The sequence below is a fragment of the Anthonomus grandis genome, chromosome 22, assembly GCF_022605725.1.
Source record: "Anthonomus grandis grandis chromosome 22, icAntGran1.3, whole genome shotgun sequence".
Lineage (NCBI taxonomy): Eukaryota > Metazoa > Arthropoda > Insecta > Coleoptera > Curculionidae > Anthonomus > Anthonomus grandis.
This window is the reverse complement of record NC_065567.1, coordinates 26,339,127-26,361,553: the sequence shown is the minus strand read 5'-3', so window position 1 is coordinate 26,361,553 and position 22,427 is coordinate 26,339,127. Positions and strand designations below refer to the sequence as shown.

The following is a 22,427-nucleotide window of genomic DNA, read 5'->3' as shown; positions in this document are numbered from 1 at the left end:
ACGTATGTTCTGATTTGGCTTTCCAATACCCTCTCTAAAACTTTTGAGATGACAGGGAGAATGCTAATAGGCCTAAGGTCGGATAATTCAGTTGGAGAAGGGACTTTTGGAATAGGGATAAGGTATGAGGACTGAATTGGGAAAAGTTGAAGTTTCAATACAACAATTAACAAGATGCACTGGAAATGGAATATGAGTTTTAAAAACCGCAGTTGCTCTAGAACCTTGGTTGGCAAAATTGCCTATAACTCAAAAAATTCTTGAGGTACAAGAGTTGTTCATATATGAAATTATTTTAAAAGAATTTCCCTTCATTTGAGTAGACCTCTTTTAATTATATTCCAATTATTACAAGAATAGTGACAATTTAAGTGCGTAAATCTGTCACCCAAAATCATATTTTCACCTTCAAATTCATGCTTAAAATTTCCTCTGTATAACATGAATATTTATTAGCAAAAATAAATTTACGTACACTCCTTACAATGGATCTCCCTAATAAAAGTATTATTAGCAATATATTTTTCGTCTCGATAAACATATGATACTGCTGCGTAACTACGGCAAAAAATATAATTAGATAAAAACAACCAATTGAAAGAATAATTTAGTAATCAGTCTGAGAATGCACAGTACAAATACAATATCACCATCGGAAACATGAAGTATAAAAATATCAATTTACTGTTCGCATTGGCGTTCAATTTATTTTTACGAGTAAATTATGGGGAATGTGCTCGGATTTTGGGGATTTTTCCAGTAGCAGGGAAAAGTATTAACATCTTAAGCAATAGACTTATGAAGGGGTTGGCAGATGCTGGCCATGAGGTGGTGGTAATCAGCTCACTGAAGAATAAATTGCCTATTTTGAACGGCAGTTATACCGATATACATTTATCTGGCATCTCAGAACGTTATGAAAGTAAGAAAATTTATTTAAAAAAAAAATCATGCTTTCTTTTTTGTTGCTTTAGCTTGGCTGGAAGAAATCGATCTCTATCAAACCCCCGAAGACACCACCCTATGGGAAACCAAGAATCTGAACGACCTCATGTTTTGGGTGTACGAGGAAACTTTCAAACATCCAAAGCTCTTAAGTTTTATAGAGAAAAAAGAGAAGTTTGATTTGGTAGTAACTGAATATCTGTGGAGTGATTCTGTGATGGCTTTCGCTTCTAGTTTTAACTGTCCACAGGTTGTGTTCACTAGTGTTGGTAAGATCTTATAGTCTGAATTGAATAACTGAAACGTCCCCTAAGCAAAAACACTTAAGTATATTAGACTGTGCCAACAATTGTTTTAATCTATTGTGATCGTTAAAATATCGTGACGGTTTGACACCTTATAAATTTTTCATTTTTGTGTCAAACTGTCGAGGTAAAAAAAATATCCGCACATATATTGATAGGAAATTAAATTCCCTACAAAAAATCTTTCTTTTAAAATTTTTATTAGAGATATATTTTTTACATTTACTCTTTTTATTTAGGAATTTTGTAACTAACTAACATATAAATATATGGAAAAGAACAATATGGATTCTTAAAAGGAATTTAATGGTGTACAAAAAACGTCTCTTAACGTTTTAACATAGAATCACTCTTTCAAAAGTTATTCACAATTTTAATGATGGTAAATATTTAACTTAAAATTATGAATAACTTTTGAAAGAGTGATCTTGTGTAAAAACGTTAAGAGACCTTTTTTGTACACCATTAAATTCCCTTTAAGAATCCATATTGTTCTTTTCTATATATTTATTTGTTCGTCAGTAACAAAATTCCAAAAGTAAAAAAATTACTCTAAAAATACATGAATGTTTAAAGCTGGATTGTCTGGCGTAAATTTAAAAAAAAAGTTTTTTTTTTGTGAATTTAATTTCCTATGCAGATAATTTTTTTTACCTTGATACTTCGACTGCTTTGACGCAGAAATGAAAGCACAAATAAAATTTAATATTAATATTAAACCTTCGATATCCTCCTGGGACCCGGACATGTTTTTGTTTAGTTAGGGTTGTGAGGCTTTTAAATATAATAAAAAATACATTGTTTACTAATAACTTTTTTTTTCTTACTTTGACAGATACATGACGTCCATTGAAATGGACATTGGGTCTTAACCTAAAAAAAAAAATTCCTAATATATAATTTTTTTTTTCAATAACATTTCAGTCTAAACCTATGAAAACGCAGAAAATAAATGTAAACTTAAATTTATTTGCTATGGAACTCCATGAAACAGTTTCTGTTGCCACTAATGCACAAAAATGTGTTGCATGTATTACAAAAAAACTTGGTTTTTTTGTAATACATACATAACCGAATTTTTTAAGACTGTGGCAATTTCTGGAAAGTGTTGTTTCCGTTTTCTTTCGGTTCCTAATGAAGATGACGGTGAATCGACAAAGATATTTCCCTCAGGATTTCTTCTAGTACCTAGACCTCGGATGTTGTCTTGAGATTCACTTTGTGGGTTGGGTGTATTTCTCAAAAGTTGAGTGGCAATTTCGATTTTAAAATCTAAATATTGTTGTATTTTGCGTGGAGGGATTTTAAATATTTTTTTATCTCTTCGATAAAAAATCCATGAGTTAGCCATTGCTAGATCAAAGAAATGGAAAATGACCCTTACACTCCATTTTTTTGATCTGGCTCGAATTCTATAATAGCTTATCATTCGGTCTATCAAGTCTATATTCCTCCGATACAATCGTTGTATTTAGCAACAACGTAAGGTCTTTTAACCTGAATGTATTTAGAGTCTTTCTTAGACCACCTTCTACACTCATCAAAAGTACAAAAGTACAAATTTCAGATCATACCATTTACAACTACTATTTCGCCATCTTGTCTTACAATTTGTTCCGAACTGCCTCTATCTATCTTCGCCATCATTTTTTCCGAAGTTAAATTTGCTGCCGCTGGTACACGAGATTTCATAATGGTTCCAGTACAATATTTCTCTAGTTGACGAAGATATTCGAGAAGTGGTATTGACGTGAAATATCTATCGCAGTACACATGACTTCCAGGAAATAATGTCCTTCCAAGGCCAACAACAGCAGAATGTCCAACACCAAGTCGTGTTACAGAATCATCTGAAAAAGTATCTTTTCCTTGATACCATAGACCATCAGGAGCAGCAACAACAAAATTTTTCAAGCCCTCTGGATTTGGCTTTCCTCTAATGAACTGCTTCATTTTACAAGTCCCTGTAAATGGGATCATCCGTTCATCTACAGCAACCACCTTCTCTCTAGGTAGCTGCAAACATCCCTGCCATACTGCTTTTATAATAGGACGTACTTTCCAAAATTTGTCAGACCTGCGTACCTCTTCAGCGATACTGCCATCAATGACAACTTTAAGGTTACGTCTTTGCCATCAAAAAATCTATCTCGAGTCATTGTATCTGCAATAGCTGAAACTAGTGGTTTTTGCCCAGTACATTCTGATTTTGGGATATTTTAGCCAGGACATCAAACAAACTATTCCAAAAAAATGTTTAATCTCATTAAGAGATACTCGTTTAAGTTCAACGTACCTTGCATTTGTTCAATCACACACTTTTTGGAATAACTCATCTTCAAAGTATAGCCATGTACGATTTTGCAGTCCAATCATACCGGAGCTCTGCGCTGCATTCACTAGAGGGGCCTTCAAAATTTGGAGGTGCAAAAGTATCATCTCTTCTCCAAGACTTTCGCTTTAAAGGATCCACAGATTGCTTGGCCATTTTTAAGTTTTCTCTCAGGACACGATAAGAGGAATTCTATCTTCTTCTTCTTCTTCATTAATTATTTCTTCTTCTCTCCCCATTAAATTATCCATAGTTTGAATTTCTTCTTCATCATCAAACATTTCAATGTCAGAGTCATCAATTCCAATGATTTTTAGTATTTGCTCCAATGTTTCGTCATCTTCCCCTGGCCGAAGCACTCTTTGATTGCCAAAAATTCCTAAAATAAATTTTATGAGTTAATTTAAAATGTGCATGAGATAGACCCAATGTCCATTTAAATGGACGCGAATAACTTAGTGTAATACAAAACTTATTTAATTTTTTTATTATTGTAATGTTATTTAAATTTGTCTATTAAACATTTGCAAATAAAAACTTTTACAAAACGTTAAAAAATAGGCTACATACCATCATAACGAGAACCACGTGCAGCCACCATCACAACAGAAAACAAACAACTGATTCCCAGCACATGTGCACAATTATTAAAGTCGACCGAATCGCACTGGGCGGCAGCACCGAAGTGTCCAACGTAGTGGATGCGAGGTCTAAGCTGCTTAAATAATAAATTAACAAAACTGGAAACATAAAACTGGCATGTCCATTTAAATGGACGCTAGGTCCCAGGAGGATATATTAATCAAAAAAAATAACAATTGATTTTTTGGACCTAATTTAATCTATATAAAACAAACTACCTCACACTCCTTCAGCTTTCGTACTTCCAACTTTTATAACTCTATTCATTTTAGGTGGAAACAACCCGAGCGTAAACGAAATGGTTGGAAATTACTTATCCCCATCCTACGTTCCCCATTACTGGATGCTTGGAACCTTCCCGAACGGACTAAATTTCTTTGCCAGAACTAAAAGTTTCATTCATTACATCGCCGACTATTTTGTACATAATTTAATACTAGTCCGCTCCCATCAAGCCTTACTAGAGCGATCATTTCCTAACCCTCCTGACGTAAGAAAAGCCTTCTACAACGTATCCTTAGTCCTTTTGGGGTCACATAGTAGCTTTAGGAGCGCGACACCTTTGGCGCCCAACATGGTGGAAATAGGAGGGTTTCACATTGACCCACCTAAAAAGTTACCCAAGGATATACAAGCGTTTCTGGATAATGCCAAGGATGGGGCGATTTTCTTTAGTATGGGGTCACATTTAAGGAGCAAAAACTTCTCACCTGAGAAGAAGCAGATCTTCCTTAATGTGTTCAAGAGGTTAAAGTTGAAGGTGCTTTGGAAGTTTGAGGATGAGGTGTTGCCAGGGAAGTCGGATAATGTTATGATAAGGAAGTGGTTACCGCAGATGGATATTCTTGGTAAGTACACTCCTTACGCGATTTTTTGAACCTCTAGCCACGTATAAGGGCTTTTTAGTTCAATTGTTCTTATAAAAATAGATGAGTACTAAGAATTTTGTACTAATTAAGAATACGTTCTACAGAGGGCTTATGTTCCTCCTGGTCATGCGATAGACAGCCGGGTGTGTAAAAGAGTTCTTTCATCTTTTTTTCTCACTTTTCTTCACTTTTTACAAGATTAACCTCTTAGATACCGGAAAGGGCATTGGGGTTTTGTGCCAAGGTTGTTTACACCAGAAAACACAAATATGCGAGCCCTAACAACTATATATTGGGACAAACTAAAATACACATGTAATTTACTTCTATTTTTTAAACTTTTTTTTTAATGTAATTTTGTTTAAACAGTTAATTAATAACAAAATTGATTCATTAGGAATGCAAAAGCACAAAATATCTATTCTAACACAGCAAATTATTTAAAAAATGTTAATATTGGGTGGCAACTAAATAATGGGACAAACGCGAACAATTTTTAAAATGGAATAACGTCGCCCTTAGATTGTATAACTGCTTGAATTCTTTTGGCATTGATTGGACTAAGGCCTTACACTGTTCGGGGGTAAATTCAATCCAAATCTGCTCTATTTTGGCCTTAAGTTCTGGCAATGTTCTTTGAGGGTTGTTCCTTAATGTCTGTTTCATTTTATGCCATACTGTTTAATGACATTAAGATCTGGGCTGTTAGAAGGCCAAGAAATGCAATTTATGTGGTGGTCCCCAGACCACTTTTTTGTAGTTTTGGCCGTATGACATGCAGCCCCATCCTGCTGAAATATGTAATTTTCATTATTTGTTAATTTCGCGATACTTGGAAGTAGGCTATTTTGTAGAATTTGTCAGTTATTACGCATTATATACGCATAGCAGCATTTACGGTGCCCTCTATAAACTCAAAACACCCTAATCCTCCAAGTGTCATGCAACCCCAAATCAATATTCCTTTAGGAAACTTTACGGTGCGTTTTAAACAGTCCTTATGGAAAGGCTCATCTTTTGTGCGAATCACACGTTTTCGGTAATCACCAACACATACGTCGAATTTTGATTCATCGCTAAAAATTACGCGGGACCAGTCTTCTACTGACCAGGACAATTTAGATTTTGCCCATATCAGCCTGGCTTTCTTTTGTTTTGCTGTTAGAAGCGGTTTTTCCTTTGCCTATAAAAAAAAATATATTAAAAAAGTTTGTTGTTTAATGTAAGATCTGCAATAACCTTGTAAAACTTCAATCCGCATTTATGAATCCACTTGCGACAACATTCTCTTGACAAATTATGCCCAGTTTCATGATTCCATTCTGCCGTTACCTGCCGTACCGTATTTCTTCGACCTTTTTTGCATAATTTAACAAGCATTCTTTTATCCCTATCAGAAACTAATTTTGGGCTATTCCTTTTCTTATCTAAAATTCCTCCAGTTTCCCCATAATGGTTTATTATATTAAACACAGTACTTTTAGGAATATTTAGTTCTTCCGCCACTTCACGCGAATTTTTGAATTTGTCAAGATACTACGCACCATTTTAATTAATAAAGAAGTGTTTGAGTTACCCAAACTGACAGCGAAGCAATTTCAAAATAAACAAATGTGTCTGTCGCCCCTGGCAACATTGTTTATTAATTGTTTTTGCAGCCAACTTGTCTTATCTGGTATCATTTTTAATTCGTGACTTGATACTGTCCCATTATTTAGTTGCCCCAACCCAATATTAGCATTTTTTAAATAATTTGGTGTGTTAGAATAGATATTTTGTGCTTTTGCATTCCTAATGAATCGATTTTGTTATTAATTAACTGTTTAAACAATATTAGATTAAAAAAAAAAAAGTTTAAAAAATAGAAGTATATTAAAAATTAAATTACATGTGGTTGCATATAAACTGATCGAAATTCTTCTGACAAATTTGCTAGCGTCCTACCGCTTAGCAACGGAAACTATTGTAACTAACTTCACCAATCAAAATGATAGAAAAGTGTGGCCAAATTAGAGCGGGAAAATTCAAATATCATTTAATAAGAAATTTCATGTTATGAGTGCAAACCTTTTAAATAAATTCTCTGAATGATTCATGTGAAAAATAATGACAAAACAAATTTTTAGATAAATATTTATTGTAGTGTAAAGCCAGCAGTATCAGTCTTATTAAAATTTGTTGGAGAGAACTAATCAGAACAAATTCTATGGCTCAAAGCCTTAATAAAATTTATATTGCATATCTCTCTCCATGTTTTTCTCGTAATGGGGACTGAAGGAAATTGAAAATCTTTTATTACTATGTTAATTGTTTGTTTGAATCATTTAAAATATACCTACGTACTCTTGCATGAAAATTTTATTAAATTTTTTAATTGTCGAAGGGAAATGAGCGGCCAGACAAGCTATCCAAGATCAAGTAATCCCGGCTATAAAATTTTTCGAAAACGGATATTAAGAGAAAACTTGCCCGAAACCAAGTGCCGAATATGCAAGCAGCCAGTCTTGAACACATAATAGTTGAATGTACGGTACTTGCAGCAAAACAATAGCTGGAAAGGCATAGTAACGTTCCAAAGATCTTACAAACCAAACCAGTCCAAGAAAGTGTTGTATTTATTACTGCAACAGATGATAATTTCAGATAAACCAATCCCAAAGGTCCCTTTAGGACACAACAAAAATAAAACGTAGGACTAGTTAATTTATTACTTGTCTAAAGAGATTAGGAGAATGTGGAAAGTAGAGCGAGTAACTGTGTCTCAATAATTGTTGGTGCTAAAAAACAATATTGAACTTTTGCACTTAAGTATCATTTTAAATTTAGATTAAAAAAAAAGGTATATAAGAGGAAAAGTTAAATCAATCATCTAACAAAAAAAAAACCACCCTTATAATAATAATAATAATAATAATAATAATATCCTTTATTTGCCAACAAAATCGTATACAGGACGACAAAGCAACGTCATACAAAGGAGGATCCAGCTCCCATAGGGTACATTAATTTTTCTTATCTAGAATTCATAGAGGCAATATACTTATATAAACAAAATAACAAAATTTAAAATAAATATTCTAAATATCTAACACAAGTTAAAATTATTATCCAAAAGTAAAATTATAAAAACATTTAATCTGCAACCAGTAGTAAACAGCTTTTGTAAATTGGACTGCAGATTCAATGCTTCTAATATCAGCAGGTAGCATTCTATAAGCCCTGATGGCCATATAATGAGAACCTCTTTCATAGTAAGCTGAATTATGCAATGGAATCCGGAGATCGCTTCTATGTCGTGTAATCATAGTCACATCCTCAGCGTACATTGCCCTATTCTCAACAAACAAATGATTCTGTCTCTTCACAAATAACACCAAGGAAGAAAAGTATAAGGAGGGAAGGGTGAATATTTTTAGTTTGCAGAAGTAAGGTCTACAGGAAGTTCTGTAGGTCATGCCCAATAAACAACGAATGATACGCTTTTGCATTCTAAATATATCTAGAGCTCCTCTTGCAGATCCCCAGAAACAGATACCATATTGTAAGATCGATTGTACCTGTCCGAAATAAAATAGGCGAAGGGATACCTCAGACACTACATCCCTCTGGAATAAAGGTTTTTAATATGTTTCTCCCAATTTAAATTGGGGTCAATGTGTATTCCTAAGAATTTAATACTATTGGCTACAGGGATTGACTGCCCACCAGACCACACAAGTAGAGATTCTGAGACAGTATTGGCCTTCGAAAAATTAATCAACCCCGTTTTAGCAGAGTTCAAAGACAACTTACTGTCCAGACACCAGGTCCTCATGCGCTCCACTGCGGATGAGCAGCCCCGTGAATGATCTGCCTTTGTCTTCCTGGCAACTATAACTGATGTGTCGTCGGCGAATTGACAAATCATATCAGAAGGGAACATATCAGGCAAGCCATTGACATCTAATAGGAAGAGCACAGGTCCCAAGATTGAGCCCTGAGGCACACCTCTTCCTATAATTTGGGGGCGGGAAAACGTTGGAGAGCCGGAATGTGTCACACAAACTATTTGTTCTCTTTGCTCTAGATATGAACTGAGTAATTTAGATGCTGCACCCCTGATGCCATACCGTTCCAGGATGTCCAGCAGTAAAGAATGGTCAACCGTGTCAAACGCCTTAGACAAATCGAAATACAGTCCAGCTACACTGGCCTTTCTCTCAAGATTCTCCATAATATATTGTATTGCACTATCGATCTTTTGGGAACGAATCCGTATTGTTTATTTATTATTTGATGGTGAGTTAAATAATTCATAACAATTTGATAGATAACCCTTTCAAATACCTTCGATATGGATGGTAATACGGATACTGGCCGATAGTTGGCAATATTCGTTTTTTCTCCCTTCTTAAAAACAGGCACTACTTTTGCCCGCTTAAGAGCAGAAGGAAAAATTTGGGTAGAAAGACTCATTGATCACATTGGAAATGGGTCTGGCTAAGTGAATCCCAACAAACTTTAAGACGAATACCGGAATTTCATCCAAGCCAGAGGAAAATCTATTTGGAAGGTTCATCAAGCAGGAATTAGCAGGATTGAAAAATATGGTTGGATAATCATTATGCAAGTCATGTATATTGGAGTTACAGCTTTGTTGATGGTCAAGAGTAAAATGTTTAGCAAATAATTCGGTGATTAAAGCTGGGTTTTCAATGGACTGACCATCTTCCCTTAAAACAATATTGTTGTTAGTTTTATTTTTACCTGACTCAGATTTTATGATTGACCATGCTGATTTTATCTTGTTTTTTGAATTTTGGATTTTGTTATCATTTATAGACTTTTTATGAAAGGAGATGTAACGTCGATATTGTTTCCTTTCATGTTTGTATGTAACGTAGTGTTCCCTAGAATTAGTATATTTGTACCAAACATAGAGATCTTTTATGTAGTTTGAATATCTTTTTATCTCTGGTGTAATCCAGGTTAGTCGTACATATTGGAAAGGCCAAATCAAAATAATAGAAGAGAATACGAAAGAAAGTATTATATTTTCCTTCAACTCCTTCAGCAGAATAGACCTCCTCCCATGCCTCCGACATCAGTATATTGTAAAATCGATTCATGTTGTGTGTTGAGAATTTTCGTCGCTTCACAACCATACCACATTGGGGAACCTCCATCTGTCTCTTAAAAACAAAAATTTGAGGATAATGATCAGACAGATTAGAAACAAGGACTTCAGAAGATATGACAACACTTGAGTTCATATTTGCATTAATGTGCCCAAGAAGTGGAAAAAAAATCGCAACTTTGCAGCAGTGTGTGCTGAAAAAAAAGAAATAATAATAATACATTGATTTCCAAAGTTTCAAATAAAATAAAACTAGTTTACACAATTAGGAAAAAATAAACGAGATCCACAAAAGCCACCAAAATTGGCAACGTGTTAATACTTTTATTTTTAGCCTTGTAAATGACAGATCGTTTTTTCTCGTTTTAATCTTATCCAGGATTTTTGTCCAGTCCCTGATAGATTACAAAATAATAGTTTAAGGTATATTTTCTCAAATAAATACCATTTTAAAAAAATATTTCCTTTACTACTGTTGAAACGATTTAAAATGTAATTTCTCTTGTATGGAACTTTTGTGCTAAATATTTAAATTCAAACAGATTAAATTTCTTAGTGATGCAAAGCCTCTGGCTATAAGGTACAATTTTTTATTAAAAAAAGCCTCACGTTTATATAAATCCTTTGATAAAAAAGATACTTCCTTAAAAGAAAGTCTTTATTCAATCTTGTTTCTTATTATAACTCATCATCATCATCTGACTTAACACTTTTAATTGTTGGTAATTAGTGAAACTAAGTGTTGAGTTTGATAATAATGAGTTATCTCATCAAAACCCCAAAAACAAGATTGACATTTCAATTTGTCGAGAAAAGACTTCCCTTGAATAAAGTATCTTTCTTATTAATCATTTGACATAAAATTGATCTGGAATACCCCCTTTCAACAACACCCTATAAAATCAGATTCTTCTTGTTCTAGGTCACCCTAACGTTAAATTATTCATCAGCCACGCTGGTTATGGCAGTACCTTAGAAACAATTTACCACGGAATGCCTTCCCTAATGATTCCAGTGTTCTTCGATCAATTTAATAACGCCCAGCAGTCTGAGGAGCGAGGTTTCGCCCTAAAACTCTCTTACTCAGACAAAAACTTCACAGAAGCAACTTTGTATTCCCTTATAAGGGAGATGCTGGATAATCCCGTTTATATGGATAACGCGAAAGAAGCTTCCAGGCTTTTCCATGACAGGCCGATGAAACCAATGGAAAGCGCCGTGTATTGGGTGGAGTACATATTAAGGCATAAGGGGGCGAGACATTTGAGGTTAAAGGGGTTAGATTTGCCTTGGTATCAGTTTTATATGTTAGACGTAATCTCGTTTTTACTACTGGTTTTAATTGTGATCGTGTATATTCTTAAGAAAGTCATTACTTTAATTCTAGAATTAAATAGCGGCAAGAATGTGAAGAAATTAAAGAAAAATTAGGATTATGTTCGGGTTTAGTTTCAAAAACACTCATTTCGTATTACTAAAAAAAAATGTGGTTTTTATTCTTTATTTTCTAATAACTAATTAATTTTTTTTTAAACGCGTTACATGTATAATTCATGACGCTAATATAATTTGATAAGCGCTATTCCATGTCAACTGCACGGTTGTGCGATTTCGCGGCATTCGAAACCCAAAACGTAATTAACCCCCGTATTATTCAATAGAGTATGCGGAACTGTAACTATAATTTCGCAGCTATTTTGTTGCTGTTGACTACAATATATGCGACCGAATGTGCCAAGCTGCCATCAAACAGTCGTTTAACTGAATTTACCAGGATTTCTGCAGCTGATTTCGCCTAAATTAGTTTAATGTTTAAATTAGTTACATTTGCCGGTGATTATAGTAATTGTATGTGTACATAACTTACGTGTCAAGGGGTGTATTTTAAGGTATAACATATGTGAGGTAGGAAAAAGTTTAATATACGCTGTGAGTGTTGCTGAAACATGTTGAATTTTTGTTTTATTGATGTTTGTGCCATTTAGCGTGGTTCAGGGTCACTTTCAGTGGTTCCCCAGTTATGAATAAAATTTTGTACGCATGCAATTTTTGTTTGAGCAACCTCAAATTTGGTGAATTTTGGTTTTGAATTTTTTTAGGTACACAATATGTTCTGATATGAAACTATTGAGTAAAAAAAGCTCTTTCTTTTAAAAATATTCAAATTATTTCATGAAAATATTTTCGAAATTACTGTAGTAGAAATTGATAGAGTTTCTGTCTGAAACCTTTTGGTAACTATTATTCAAATTCAAAAAAGTGCTTTATCAGTGTTGACAAAGCAAGACTGGTATGCAAGAGAACAGAAACCATTAAATACAAAACCGCAAGAATTAAATAAAACAGTTAGCAAAATAATCATCTATATACAAAGAATTTAAAAATACAAGCATTAATAATAGTCATATTATATTAACAGAAGTCAAATTTTAAAGTGCATCCTGGTAGAATTCTTCCATACTATAAATAAGTGTCTTCAGTGTTTTTAGATTTATTGGTAAGTGGTTGAACACTTTCCTGCTTTCATATGCAAGTGAAAGTGGAAGAGGCAAAAAATGATTTTGGCGTTTGGTTTGATGAGTGACCTCGATGAGTGCAAATCGATTTTGAAAAATAAGGGTAGTAAGATTTTTAAGTCAATAAAGTGTGATCTAAAAGACTCTCTTTGATTAATTCCAGTAATAAAACAAACAGCGTTCTTTTGAATCATAAAAACCATATTTAAATGTCCCTTATTGGCAACTTCCTAAAATAGTGACTGTCCAAGCAAGCTTGTAGCAAAACATCCTGATAAAACCTTTTTACTTATATGGTCTTTAAAGCATAATTCTTGATCAGTCACAATGGCCAGAAACTTAGTTACTTCAATCCTCTGCTTACCATTTAAGAGCAAAATTGCTACGTCACTCCTAAATCCAACAATATGTCTTTTGCTTTGATTTAAACAAAAACGATTAAATGTGAACCATTTATTAATAATGTTCATGTTGTTCTCCATGGCTGAATTCTCTTGATATATTTAGCCCAACAAGGTCATTTATATTGTAGCGTTTTTACTATTCATTAGGTGTGAACTAAAGCAATCGAATCACAAGAGGTTGAACCCTATGCAGCGTATTTGACGATATATGAAAACACCGTAATTGGGTACTATTTTTATTGATATTCAGGTACTATAAATTCTTATCTAATAATACATATTTTTGTTAGAATATTCGTTAACATAATCAGCATTGGATTCTAGTGTCTCCTGTAACAAAAAAATAATAATTTCCTGCAAAAACCCTTAGATTAAGAGACTTTACTTACCCACCTCCGATGAATCTGATACAGACAATATCCCCCCTCCAATTTCTCATCTCTATTTTCCCACGGGGACATCGTGGATTCACGATGTTGCCCATGTACATGTTTTTTGGCGATTTCGTTTCATAAGAAAGGCAAACGAACATGGCCAAGATCAAAATCACTATCAAATGTTTGGTCATGGTGTTGAATATAATGAAGTCAACCGATTACTGTAATGCAAACAATACATCCAAGACAACAGCAAGCAATTATTGATAATTATTAATGTGCAACAGGGGCGTGCCATGTCATTGCTAACAATTATACTTTAATACCTCTTAGTCAAGAGGTTTTAAATTGCATTTTATATTACAATGTACCCCCTTTCCCTAACGCTTTTAACTCTAATTGGGCGTGGCCGTTTGACATGACTTTGGTCGCCATATTCAATCATGACAAAATGGCGGACCTTCAAAAGTAAGTCACCATCTTTAAACCATTTCTCACTAAACTCTGATAGTGCTGGACTAAGATGATAATTAACAATAATTATTATTGTAGATGTGCCATTAAAGTAATAATCAGTCTGGAGCATAAAAAAGAAGCCGCAGGTCAATAAAATCTAATCTGGCTTGTCCTTGAATCATATTAAATTGGCGTGCAATTTTTTTCTATATAAATGTTATTGAATAGACTATTTATAGATATGGAATAATAAATGTGGCTAATTATAGATGCTTCAAGAAATCATCCGCATTCTTTATTTTCATCTACATTTGTTTCAAACTCAATTACGTCCTAAAAACGAAATCTACCAGTATCAATCTCAATATTCTAATCAGAACTATTTAAAAACTTCCCCGACGGGAGCTGGAAAACAAATATTACCAAAAGCAGAGGAGCTAATCAATGTAGTTTTAAATAATAAAACTCCAGGAGACTGCTAATTTAAAGTTTGAGAAAATGTAATTACGTAATGCAAGTTTTAGTAGTTCTTTAATGTGCTACTCCGTCGTCGTCGCGTCTGAGAAACTTTTAAGACACACCATCCTTAATTTATGTTGGCATTTATTGCTCGATTACGCAAACAAAATTCCCCTTAATGCTTTAGCTTAATTACTTAATGGATATATGAAGAACTACTAGTATCTGGATTAATACAGAATCAAATATTGCAAAAAATGTGTTGCGCAACACATCAGTGTGCTCTTGGCATTACCTTAAAGTGTAATTGCACCCTTAAGTACTCAATGACAGATTTGACAACATAATGGCATTATTGCCTTAAGTTTACCAAAATGTTAAAGTTAACGTAATTACTTTATAAAACATAAGTCTTTATAAGTTATGCCAGTTTTACTTAACTCACTGACTTAATAACTATAAAATGTTAGCAAAAAATAAATATTTAGAAAATATATCATGCAATCTGGCAACAGCAAGGACATACATTTTCCAGCTGTCATTTGTCAAAACTGACAGTGACACTTTGACGTATCACTGTTTATTTGTGAATAGTTTTATTTGTGGTTTTTTTGTTTTTCATTTTATTTTAATAAAATATCTTTCAGTTGTTTTGTCCACCCAAGGATAACAAACAAAGGCTTTGAAAATTGTTCTTCGCAAACCATATCCAAGTGAATATGTGGAAATGCCATAAATGTCAGAAACCAGTTTATTTTGGTAAGTTCATTGATATCTAAATAGTTTTTTTTATCTGTATTAATATTTCTGTTATAACAAAACGATGTAAGCCATTGGTCAACTTCCCTTTTAAAGTAATTTTCAGGTCACACCCACCTTATTTTTTACTACCCCCTTATAAGTTCATCTCAAGGTTTTTACACAAACTCGATGGGCACTTTATCAATCTGATTTAGCAGATATTGTAAGTTTTTAAAGGAAGCGTTTTGGGACCCCTTTTCTATAAGGCTGATGTGGTTTCAATCAGCTGATGATATGACTTCTACTGAATTAAGTAGTTCTTTAGTGGATAATGCATTGAGCAGAGGCTTGATTTTTGCTAAAATAATGAGATTCTATTATATCCAGTAACAGAGTAATGTTGTACTTGCTATTTACCATCTTAAACTGTAGTGCTGAAAGATCATGTTTTGTCTTGTAACATGTAAAACTATCATTGATCTTCATCGGGGAAGGATAAGTTAAATGCTCTTGCATAGGGTCAGATTTGTTCTTGTCAATAGATTGTGAAAAAATTATCCATGATTTTGCAGCAGAAAAATCAAGACTTACAAACCTGTGAATGTGACTGTTGAAAAAAGTGTTTCTTGACTTGGTGGTGATAATTTGAATAAAATAAATGAGTAAATTACAAGCATTGTTTTTTTTAATAATGTTTGTACGCTTCTTAAAATAAGGAAAGCAAAAGTTCATATCCGCCACTGATGAATGTGGTTTTAAATACTGATGGTGATGAGCTAAATCAAGTGAAGTTTCTGTAAATTATAATTGACAGTGTACCAAGTTGGTCAGCTTACATTGATCATGTACTGATACTCGATACATTATTATTTGGAAACTGAGAAGTGTTATTGACAAAAAACTACAAACCATACTATCCTCGGATGATTAAACAAGAATAAATGAACTGCTAATTGCACAAAAAAAAAAATCATCAGAACAAAGACACAAGGAAATCCTGTTGTCAATTATTTCCCAGTCTAAAAGTGTCTACAGCTATTTTTATTTATAGTCTGCAGTGTTTTGTATACATTCAAAAAAAAATCTTTTGTACTAGTTGAAGATATGCATCACAACTATCCACTGTCGGTTTATTTGCCACTCTTCAAATTTCAAGAAAATGCTCACTTTTTGATACCAACATAATATATATTTATAAAATGTTTTACTGGTGTGTCTTCATTGTGTGTATAGGTTTAAGCATTTTAATCTATATGTGATTAATTTGTTAATTTATTTTTGAACCTATTTAGATGATTTTGTATTTTTATTTTTTGCTTACTGTGATTTTCAGATTTTAGATAAAATATACATCACTTTGTGATGAGTTTATAAATTAACAAATAAATTATCAACATCTTAACTTAAACAACAAAAATAATTTAAAACTTCCAGCTGAAAGAAAACACTCACTTGGATACAACTGGCATCCAGAATGCCTTCGTTGTGAAGAGTGCGGTAAAAGACTGAATCCTGGACAACATGCTGAACACAAAGGAGTACCTTATTGTCATGTGCCTTGCTATGGAGCCCTCTTTGGTCCACAGCTATTCGGACACGGGTCCAGAGTTGAATCTCATACCAGTTTTGGTAAAAAAGAATCTCCCAAGTTGGGAAACAAACCAGTACTGCCTAGATCTGCTTTAGAATCTAAAATCAAAGTAAACAACATTTGTTCTATCATCTTATTTTATTTGAAACCTCTTTGCTATTTTAAGTGTTATTTTAGGTGTACAATCAATTTTATGAAGGAAAGAGTGGAGAAATTAGATCTAGGGAGGTGAATGGTCGTTTTGTCCTAGAAGGTTCACTGAGAATCCATTGGGGGGTTTATGGGGTAATACATTTAAAAGAAAATGATGATCAAAGAACGCTCGTGACAGTACGGAAAAGAAACTCGTGTCAAGCAGGTTCTCCTGACTATGATACAGATGAAGACATTCAAAATATTTCTAGAGACACTAGTTCAAATGACATTTCATCTTATTCTAGTCAATCAACCAATACATTAGAATTAAGTAAATCTGATACAGGTAAGTCTGCATTAAATGGTAATATGGTTTTGTTTAATATTGTTTTTAAAGGGATAGAAAGTGGATCAGATTCCATTGACGGCCTCTCAGATAGTGATCCTAACTCGCCTAAACATGTGATTATTAAAAGTGTAACACTGCCTTCAAAACTAGATGTTAAAAATGTGGAATGGGATGAATTGGATGATTTATTACAAGTTGAACGGAAAGTTGACGAAAATGAGAAGTTGTATCAAACCATGCCCATTCCACTCCCATCACAAATAAGTACTGAAATTTGGTAGGTCAAAATTAAACTCAACTCAAATGTATCACTAACATGATCATAATTTAGTTCATCAGAGACAGATCAAAATATGACAATAACTGAAGACTCTTCTACCCTTAAAGCACCTTTGATTGATAGTAGTTTAAGTGAGGATCAAGTACCACTGTTAACAAATTCACTTAGTAAAGATGATATATGGACTTCAAATAGCAGTTCATTAAACAGGTTGTTGCCACTTTTCTCCTTCTAAATTGCAATTTATTTAAATTCCTTCCTTAGGTCAATGTCAGGACCAGACTGCTTAGAACGTTTACGTACTCACTCACCTGAATTCGACCGATTAAGCTTAGCTAATAGCGAAATTAGTACTAGTGACGTAACAAGTTCAACTGATCAAAATGAAGAAGTGGTTTTAAGAAAAAAAATCGGCTCCACTGCTATTCGGCGAAGACCAGGAAAACGCTTATCTAGAAGCAAAGTATGGTTCGACATCAACTTGAGAATTAATTATTAAAATAGCGCATTTTAGGTGAGACGAAGATGTTCGATCAACGGGCATTTTTACGATAGGGAAACTAGTTTCTTTACACCTCCTCACGGTAGTCAAATGAGTGTTTGGGTCACATCCATGGTCAACACTCCTGAGGTGATAAAACTACTATTGGAAAAATATAAAGTGGAGAGTGACTCTAGTAATTTTGCATTGTTTGTTGTAAGAGATAATGGAGGTAAAATGTGTTACAGTATCTTTTTTTTCAATTCCAATTTTAATTAATTTTAGAACAAAGACGACTAAAGGATGACGAATATCCATTACTGACGAGGGTGCTCTTGGGTCCGCACGAAGACGTCGCCAAATTGTTCCTCATGGACAGTCATTCAACTCCTGAAGTTAGCAGTGAGGTCGCGCAATTTTTGAATTTATCTTTGGTGGAGTGTAGGGCGATTTTAAACCAATATTATTCACAAGAGGAAAAGGAAGTTGCTAGGTTAAAGGAGAAGTAGGTTGTGGTTATATGAAGTTATTAAAGTAAAGCATTGGTTTGTTTTTCAGATATCTTAAAATGAAGCAAGCAATCACGCAACTGATGGAACGCTCATCTAGCTAATACAGGCCTAATGATGTGACTGTAATAGTGATTTTATTATACCAAATATCTGGGTAGGAAATTTGCATTTCATCATACATCACTTTTGATAGGTTAGTAATCTATCTCACCAACAAAGTAGTTTAACCATTATTACAATTCTCTCACATCAGAAACCTCTTTGAGGTGTTGTTGAACTAGATTTCATTTTATGTAAAGTTGAAATACATAAAGCTTATGTGCCTTTGATTTTCCTAACTCGGGTTGTAAATGCCATTTAGGTATGGTTTTCTTTAAATTTTACTTTATTGCGGAAATAAAAACTATTATAGTATATAGTCAAGCAACAATTAATTACATGGCTGCATCTTTTATCATCACAGGTAGTTTTCTTTAGCTTGACTATATGAAAGTAGATGTATCTTCAATATGTGATCTATATTATTCATTTGCATTTATTATTTAATTATATTTTTAATTGTATGTATGTGTAACTAAACCATTTTTAACATTTATTGTTATTTTCTATTATATATCTTTTAGAGCTTTTCATTATAATATGTTTTACAAGGTTAATTTTATTGGACAGAAATAAACAGCATTAGGAAGAACTTTAGTGCCTTTTTTTATGAGTTCCTAGGTATTAAAAAAATACAGCTTACTGTTTCCAAACATATTTATTTCATATTGTTTATTAACAAAAAAAAGTTCTATACTAAATCACTGCTATCGTCTCAATTTAAATAATACAATTTCACTCTATTCCTTGTAATTGTCAATTTTCGCTGGTTTAGCTGGGTAGTCATTGTAGAACTCGAACATGCCCATTGCTTTTCCAGCTACGATTGTTCCAACCAACATTCCAACACCAAGAAGAAGTTGGGTGTTGTATTTGCGTTGCATCGAGTCATAATGGGTCTGCCAACTTCCTGAGGGAGAAGGAAGGTCATTGTATGTGGCCCTTGCTACTTCATGGCCATGGCCTTCGTAGGAGGCATATCTTCTTCCAACTATATTAATAAGAAATGTAATTTGGTATCAAAAGTCTGCTCAGGAGGACTTTTAGGTTATGGTTCAATTTAGAAAAATTATTCTGTTAGGAACTTAAAATAGGGTCTCTGTGACATGTAATTGGGTGATTTACGGCCCTACTATATAGAATTTCACTTCAAATAATGTAATTGTAGAGTGACTTCTAGAGGATTCATAGTAACAAAATCATTCATGCTCTTTTACGCTAAAATGCTTACCTCGCTTGGCAGCCAATTCAACAGCACGTCTGACCACTTGCATTTTGGCTTAAGTTAAAACCTTGTAACTAGAATTTGGTATTTTGTAGTAAATGAGTCGATTTTATTATGCAATACGAAGTGAAGGACTAAAGTGGAGACCCAAGTGAATTTTGACAAGTGGCAGTTTTGATTGACGGTTTATTACTAAGGCCGGAGATAGGCTTATATGCGATATTAGTGCTCTTCACGTTTACAATTTTGCAACGTAACATGGCACAGATTTTTGTCGCGCAACATGATTGCGATTTTGTTGCTCAAAAACAGCTGATATACTTCATAAATTATTTTAACCTATACAAAAAAAGTTTCATGTATATTTTGATTTTTATTGTAATCTAAAAATGGGTACTCAAAACCCTTCTGCCGTGTTAGATGTGATTTCAGAGCATAAGGAAATAACCGCATTACTGTCAAAGGATAGTACAAAGGACCTTGACCATTCCAGTATATGCAGTGGATCCACCTTTGATAATGACAATTCATTAGTATGTTTTTGATGAATTTTAGTTTGAAAAAAGTGCTAATTAACTATAATTGAATAAAACGTTTGCAGGTACATTCGCCGAGCATAGAAAGCTTCTCGAGCATACAAGACATTGAAAATTTGGCTGAATTAAATATGGACGAGGACTCAGATTTGACTGTTAAAATTGATAACCCGGAGAAGCATTTGGATACCATGGAAACCTATATCACATTTAGGGTTACCACTAGGTCAGCTAGAATTGAATTTTCTGATCATGAGTATGTTGTGAGGAGGAGATATAAGGACTTTTTATGGTTAAGACATAGGCTTATTGAATGCCATCCATTTTGTATAGTGCCGGTAAGAAAACTGATATTTTCTTGTTCAAAATATTTTTTTTTTCAATTTCAGCCCTTGCCAGCTAAACACTCCTTAATAGGACAGCTAGATAGATATTCCAAAGATTTTATAATAACAAGAATGAAGTCTCTGAATGTATTTGTAAGCAGAATATGTCACCACCCAATCTTGAGTTGCAATGAGAATTTTAAAGTGTTCTTAACTGCATCACCTTCAGTAAGTTGCCTCTTTACACAATACAAAATATAAAATTCAATTTTTTTAAAGAATTTTGCAACATACCGAAAGAAGAAAGCTTCAGTCACAAGTAGTAATGGCAGCATAACAACCTTAAGCTCTACACATTCAACCCTCAAAAGTCGCCATATAGAATTTGACAAGATGAAAAGTTACCTCTCAACCTTGGCAGAAAAATTAAACTCTATAGAAAAAATTTCAAGCCGTATTAACAAAGAACGCAGTGATCTCATAGCAGAAATATCCAATTTTCATCCAATATTTACAAAATGGGCCAGTTTTGAGCCTCAGTTATGCACAACTCTTGAAAATATTGCTCATGCTTTGGAGAGGAGTTCAAATGCTCAAAGTGCATTAGTACTTTGCTATAGTAACAGCATGAGCATACCTATTAGGGAATTTCTACAGTATATTGAGGTGGTCCAAGAAGCATTAAAAAAGAGAGAGTTGTCTCAGTACAATTATGAAATGTGTTTAGATGAGCTTAATAGAAGACACACTGAAAAAGACAGGGTAAGTATTGATTTACAGTCAATTTAAAAATGTCTTAACTAAATAAAGAATTTGCAGCTTCTAGCTATTTCACAAGACTCCAACCATCATCCACCCACAGGAGGTTTCACATTATGGAGACAACCAACTTGTGATGATAAATTGGAAAAACTTGGAGCACACATTCCTCAATTACTTAAAAAGGTTGAAACAGCCCAAGATAACCTTGAAATGGCCAGTGAGAGCTTAAGAAGTGATTTGGAGGGGTGGCAGCTTGAAAAGAAACAGTGCATTAAGAAGATACTTTTAGATTTTGTTAATAAGCAAATAAATTATTATCAAGCTAATGTGAACGCGTGGGAACATGTCACTAATGAAATGATTAGTAGTAGAAAAGTTAATCCAAGCACCAAATGATATAGAAAGAATTTATTATTTATTTATAAGTTTTAAGTTTTGTTCATGCATTCCATTTAGTTGAATAATACCGTTTTTGACACCAATTTGGGAACTCAAAAATCGGTTGTAATTGATAGAACATTTAGTCATATTTATTTGAAGTTCACCAGTGATGTATTGTGTTCATATCGTTTTTGTGACTTAACATTCCATATTTATACTGCCATATCCATACGTCATTATTGGTATTTTATAGTTTAAACTTGTTGATATTTTATTATGATATACAGCTAACGCAAATACCAAAAATTAATACAATCACGCCTAGGCTAAAATATTATTTAAAAAATATTAGTTCAAAAGGATATTTATAATATGTATACTCGAATAACAAGAAATATTTCTTCTAAAAGTATTTTTAATGCACTATTAATAAGGTTTAATATTGAATGTAAGCAGGCTAGCAATTATAATAATGTACGTTCGTTTTTTGTTACTTAAACCAAGTATAAAGGAAAGTTGTTTATTTTGTTAACGTTTTTATATTAATTAATACGAAGTAAAGTTCTTTTGTTACTTAAATGGTTGTTT

At 33.4% G+C, this 22,427-nt stretch overlaps 4 protein-coding genes across 4 annotated transcripts in view; 3 read left to right on the top strand and 1 right to left on the bottom strand.

Moving 5' to 3' along the window:
- LOC126749087 (twinfilin) overlaps positions 1–22,427 on the bottom strand; it is a 92,647-nt gene that overhangs the window by 50,062 nt on the left and 20,158 nt on the right. The gene's annotated exons all lie outside the window — the stretch shown is intronic.
- On the top strand, positions 606–12,163 carry LOC126749080 (UDP-glycosyltransferase UGT5-like). The gene is made up of 4 exons (XM_050458701.1): positions 606–922; positions 975–1,214; positions 4,497–5,072; positions 11,132–12,163. The coding sequence occupies exons 1-4, from the start codon at positions 661–663 to the stop codon at positions 11,638–11,640; spliced, it is 1,587 nt and encodes a 528-aa protein (XP_050314658.1). The 5' UTR covers positions 606–660; the 3' UTR covers positions 11,641–12,163.
- On the top strand, positions 14,960–19,202 carry LOC126749079 (ras association domain-containing protein 4). Its single transcript, XM_050458700.1, has 9 exons — positions 14,960–15,180; positions 16,597–16,862; positions 16,931–17,234; positions 17,286–17,514; positions 17,569–17,727; positions 17,782–17,980; positions 18,032–18,230; positions 18,284–18,503; positions 18,557–19,202. Exons 1-9 carry the CDS (start codon positions 15,141–15,143, stop codon positions 18,609–18,611), a joined length of 1,671 nt encoding a protein of 556 aa, XP_050314657.1. The 5' UTR covers positions 14,960–15,140; the 3' UTR covers positions 18,612–19,202.
- LOC126749081 (sorting nexin-7-like) lies at positions 20,167–22,316 on the top strand. Its single transcript, XM_050458702.1, has 5 exons — positions 20,167–20,367; positions 20,436–20,708; positions 20,760–20,924; positions 20,976–21,458; positions 21,516–22,316. Exons 1-5 carry the CDS (start codon positions 20,224–20,226, stop codon positions 21,852–21,854), a joined length of 1,404 nt encoding a protein of 467 aa, XP_050314659.1. The 5' UTR covers positions 20,167–20,223; the 3' UTR covers positions 21,855–22,316.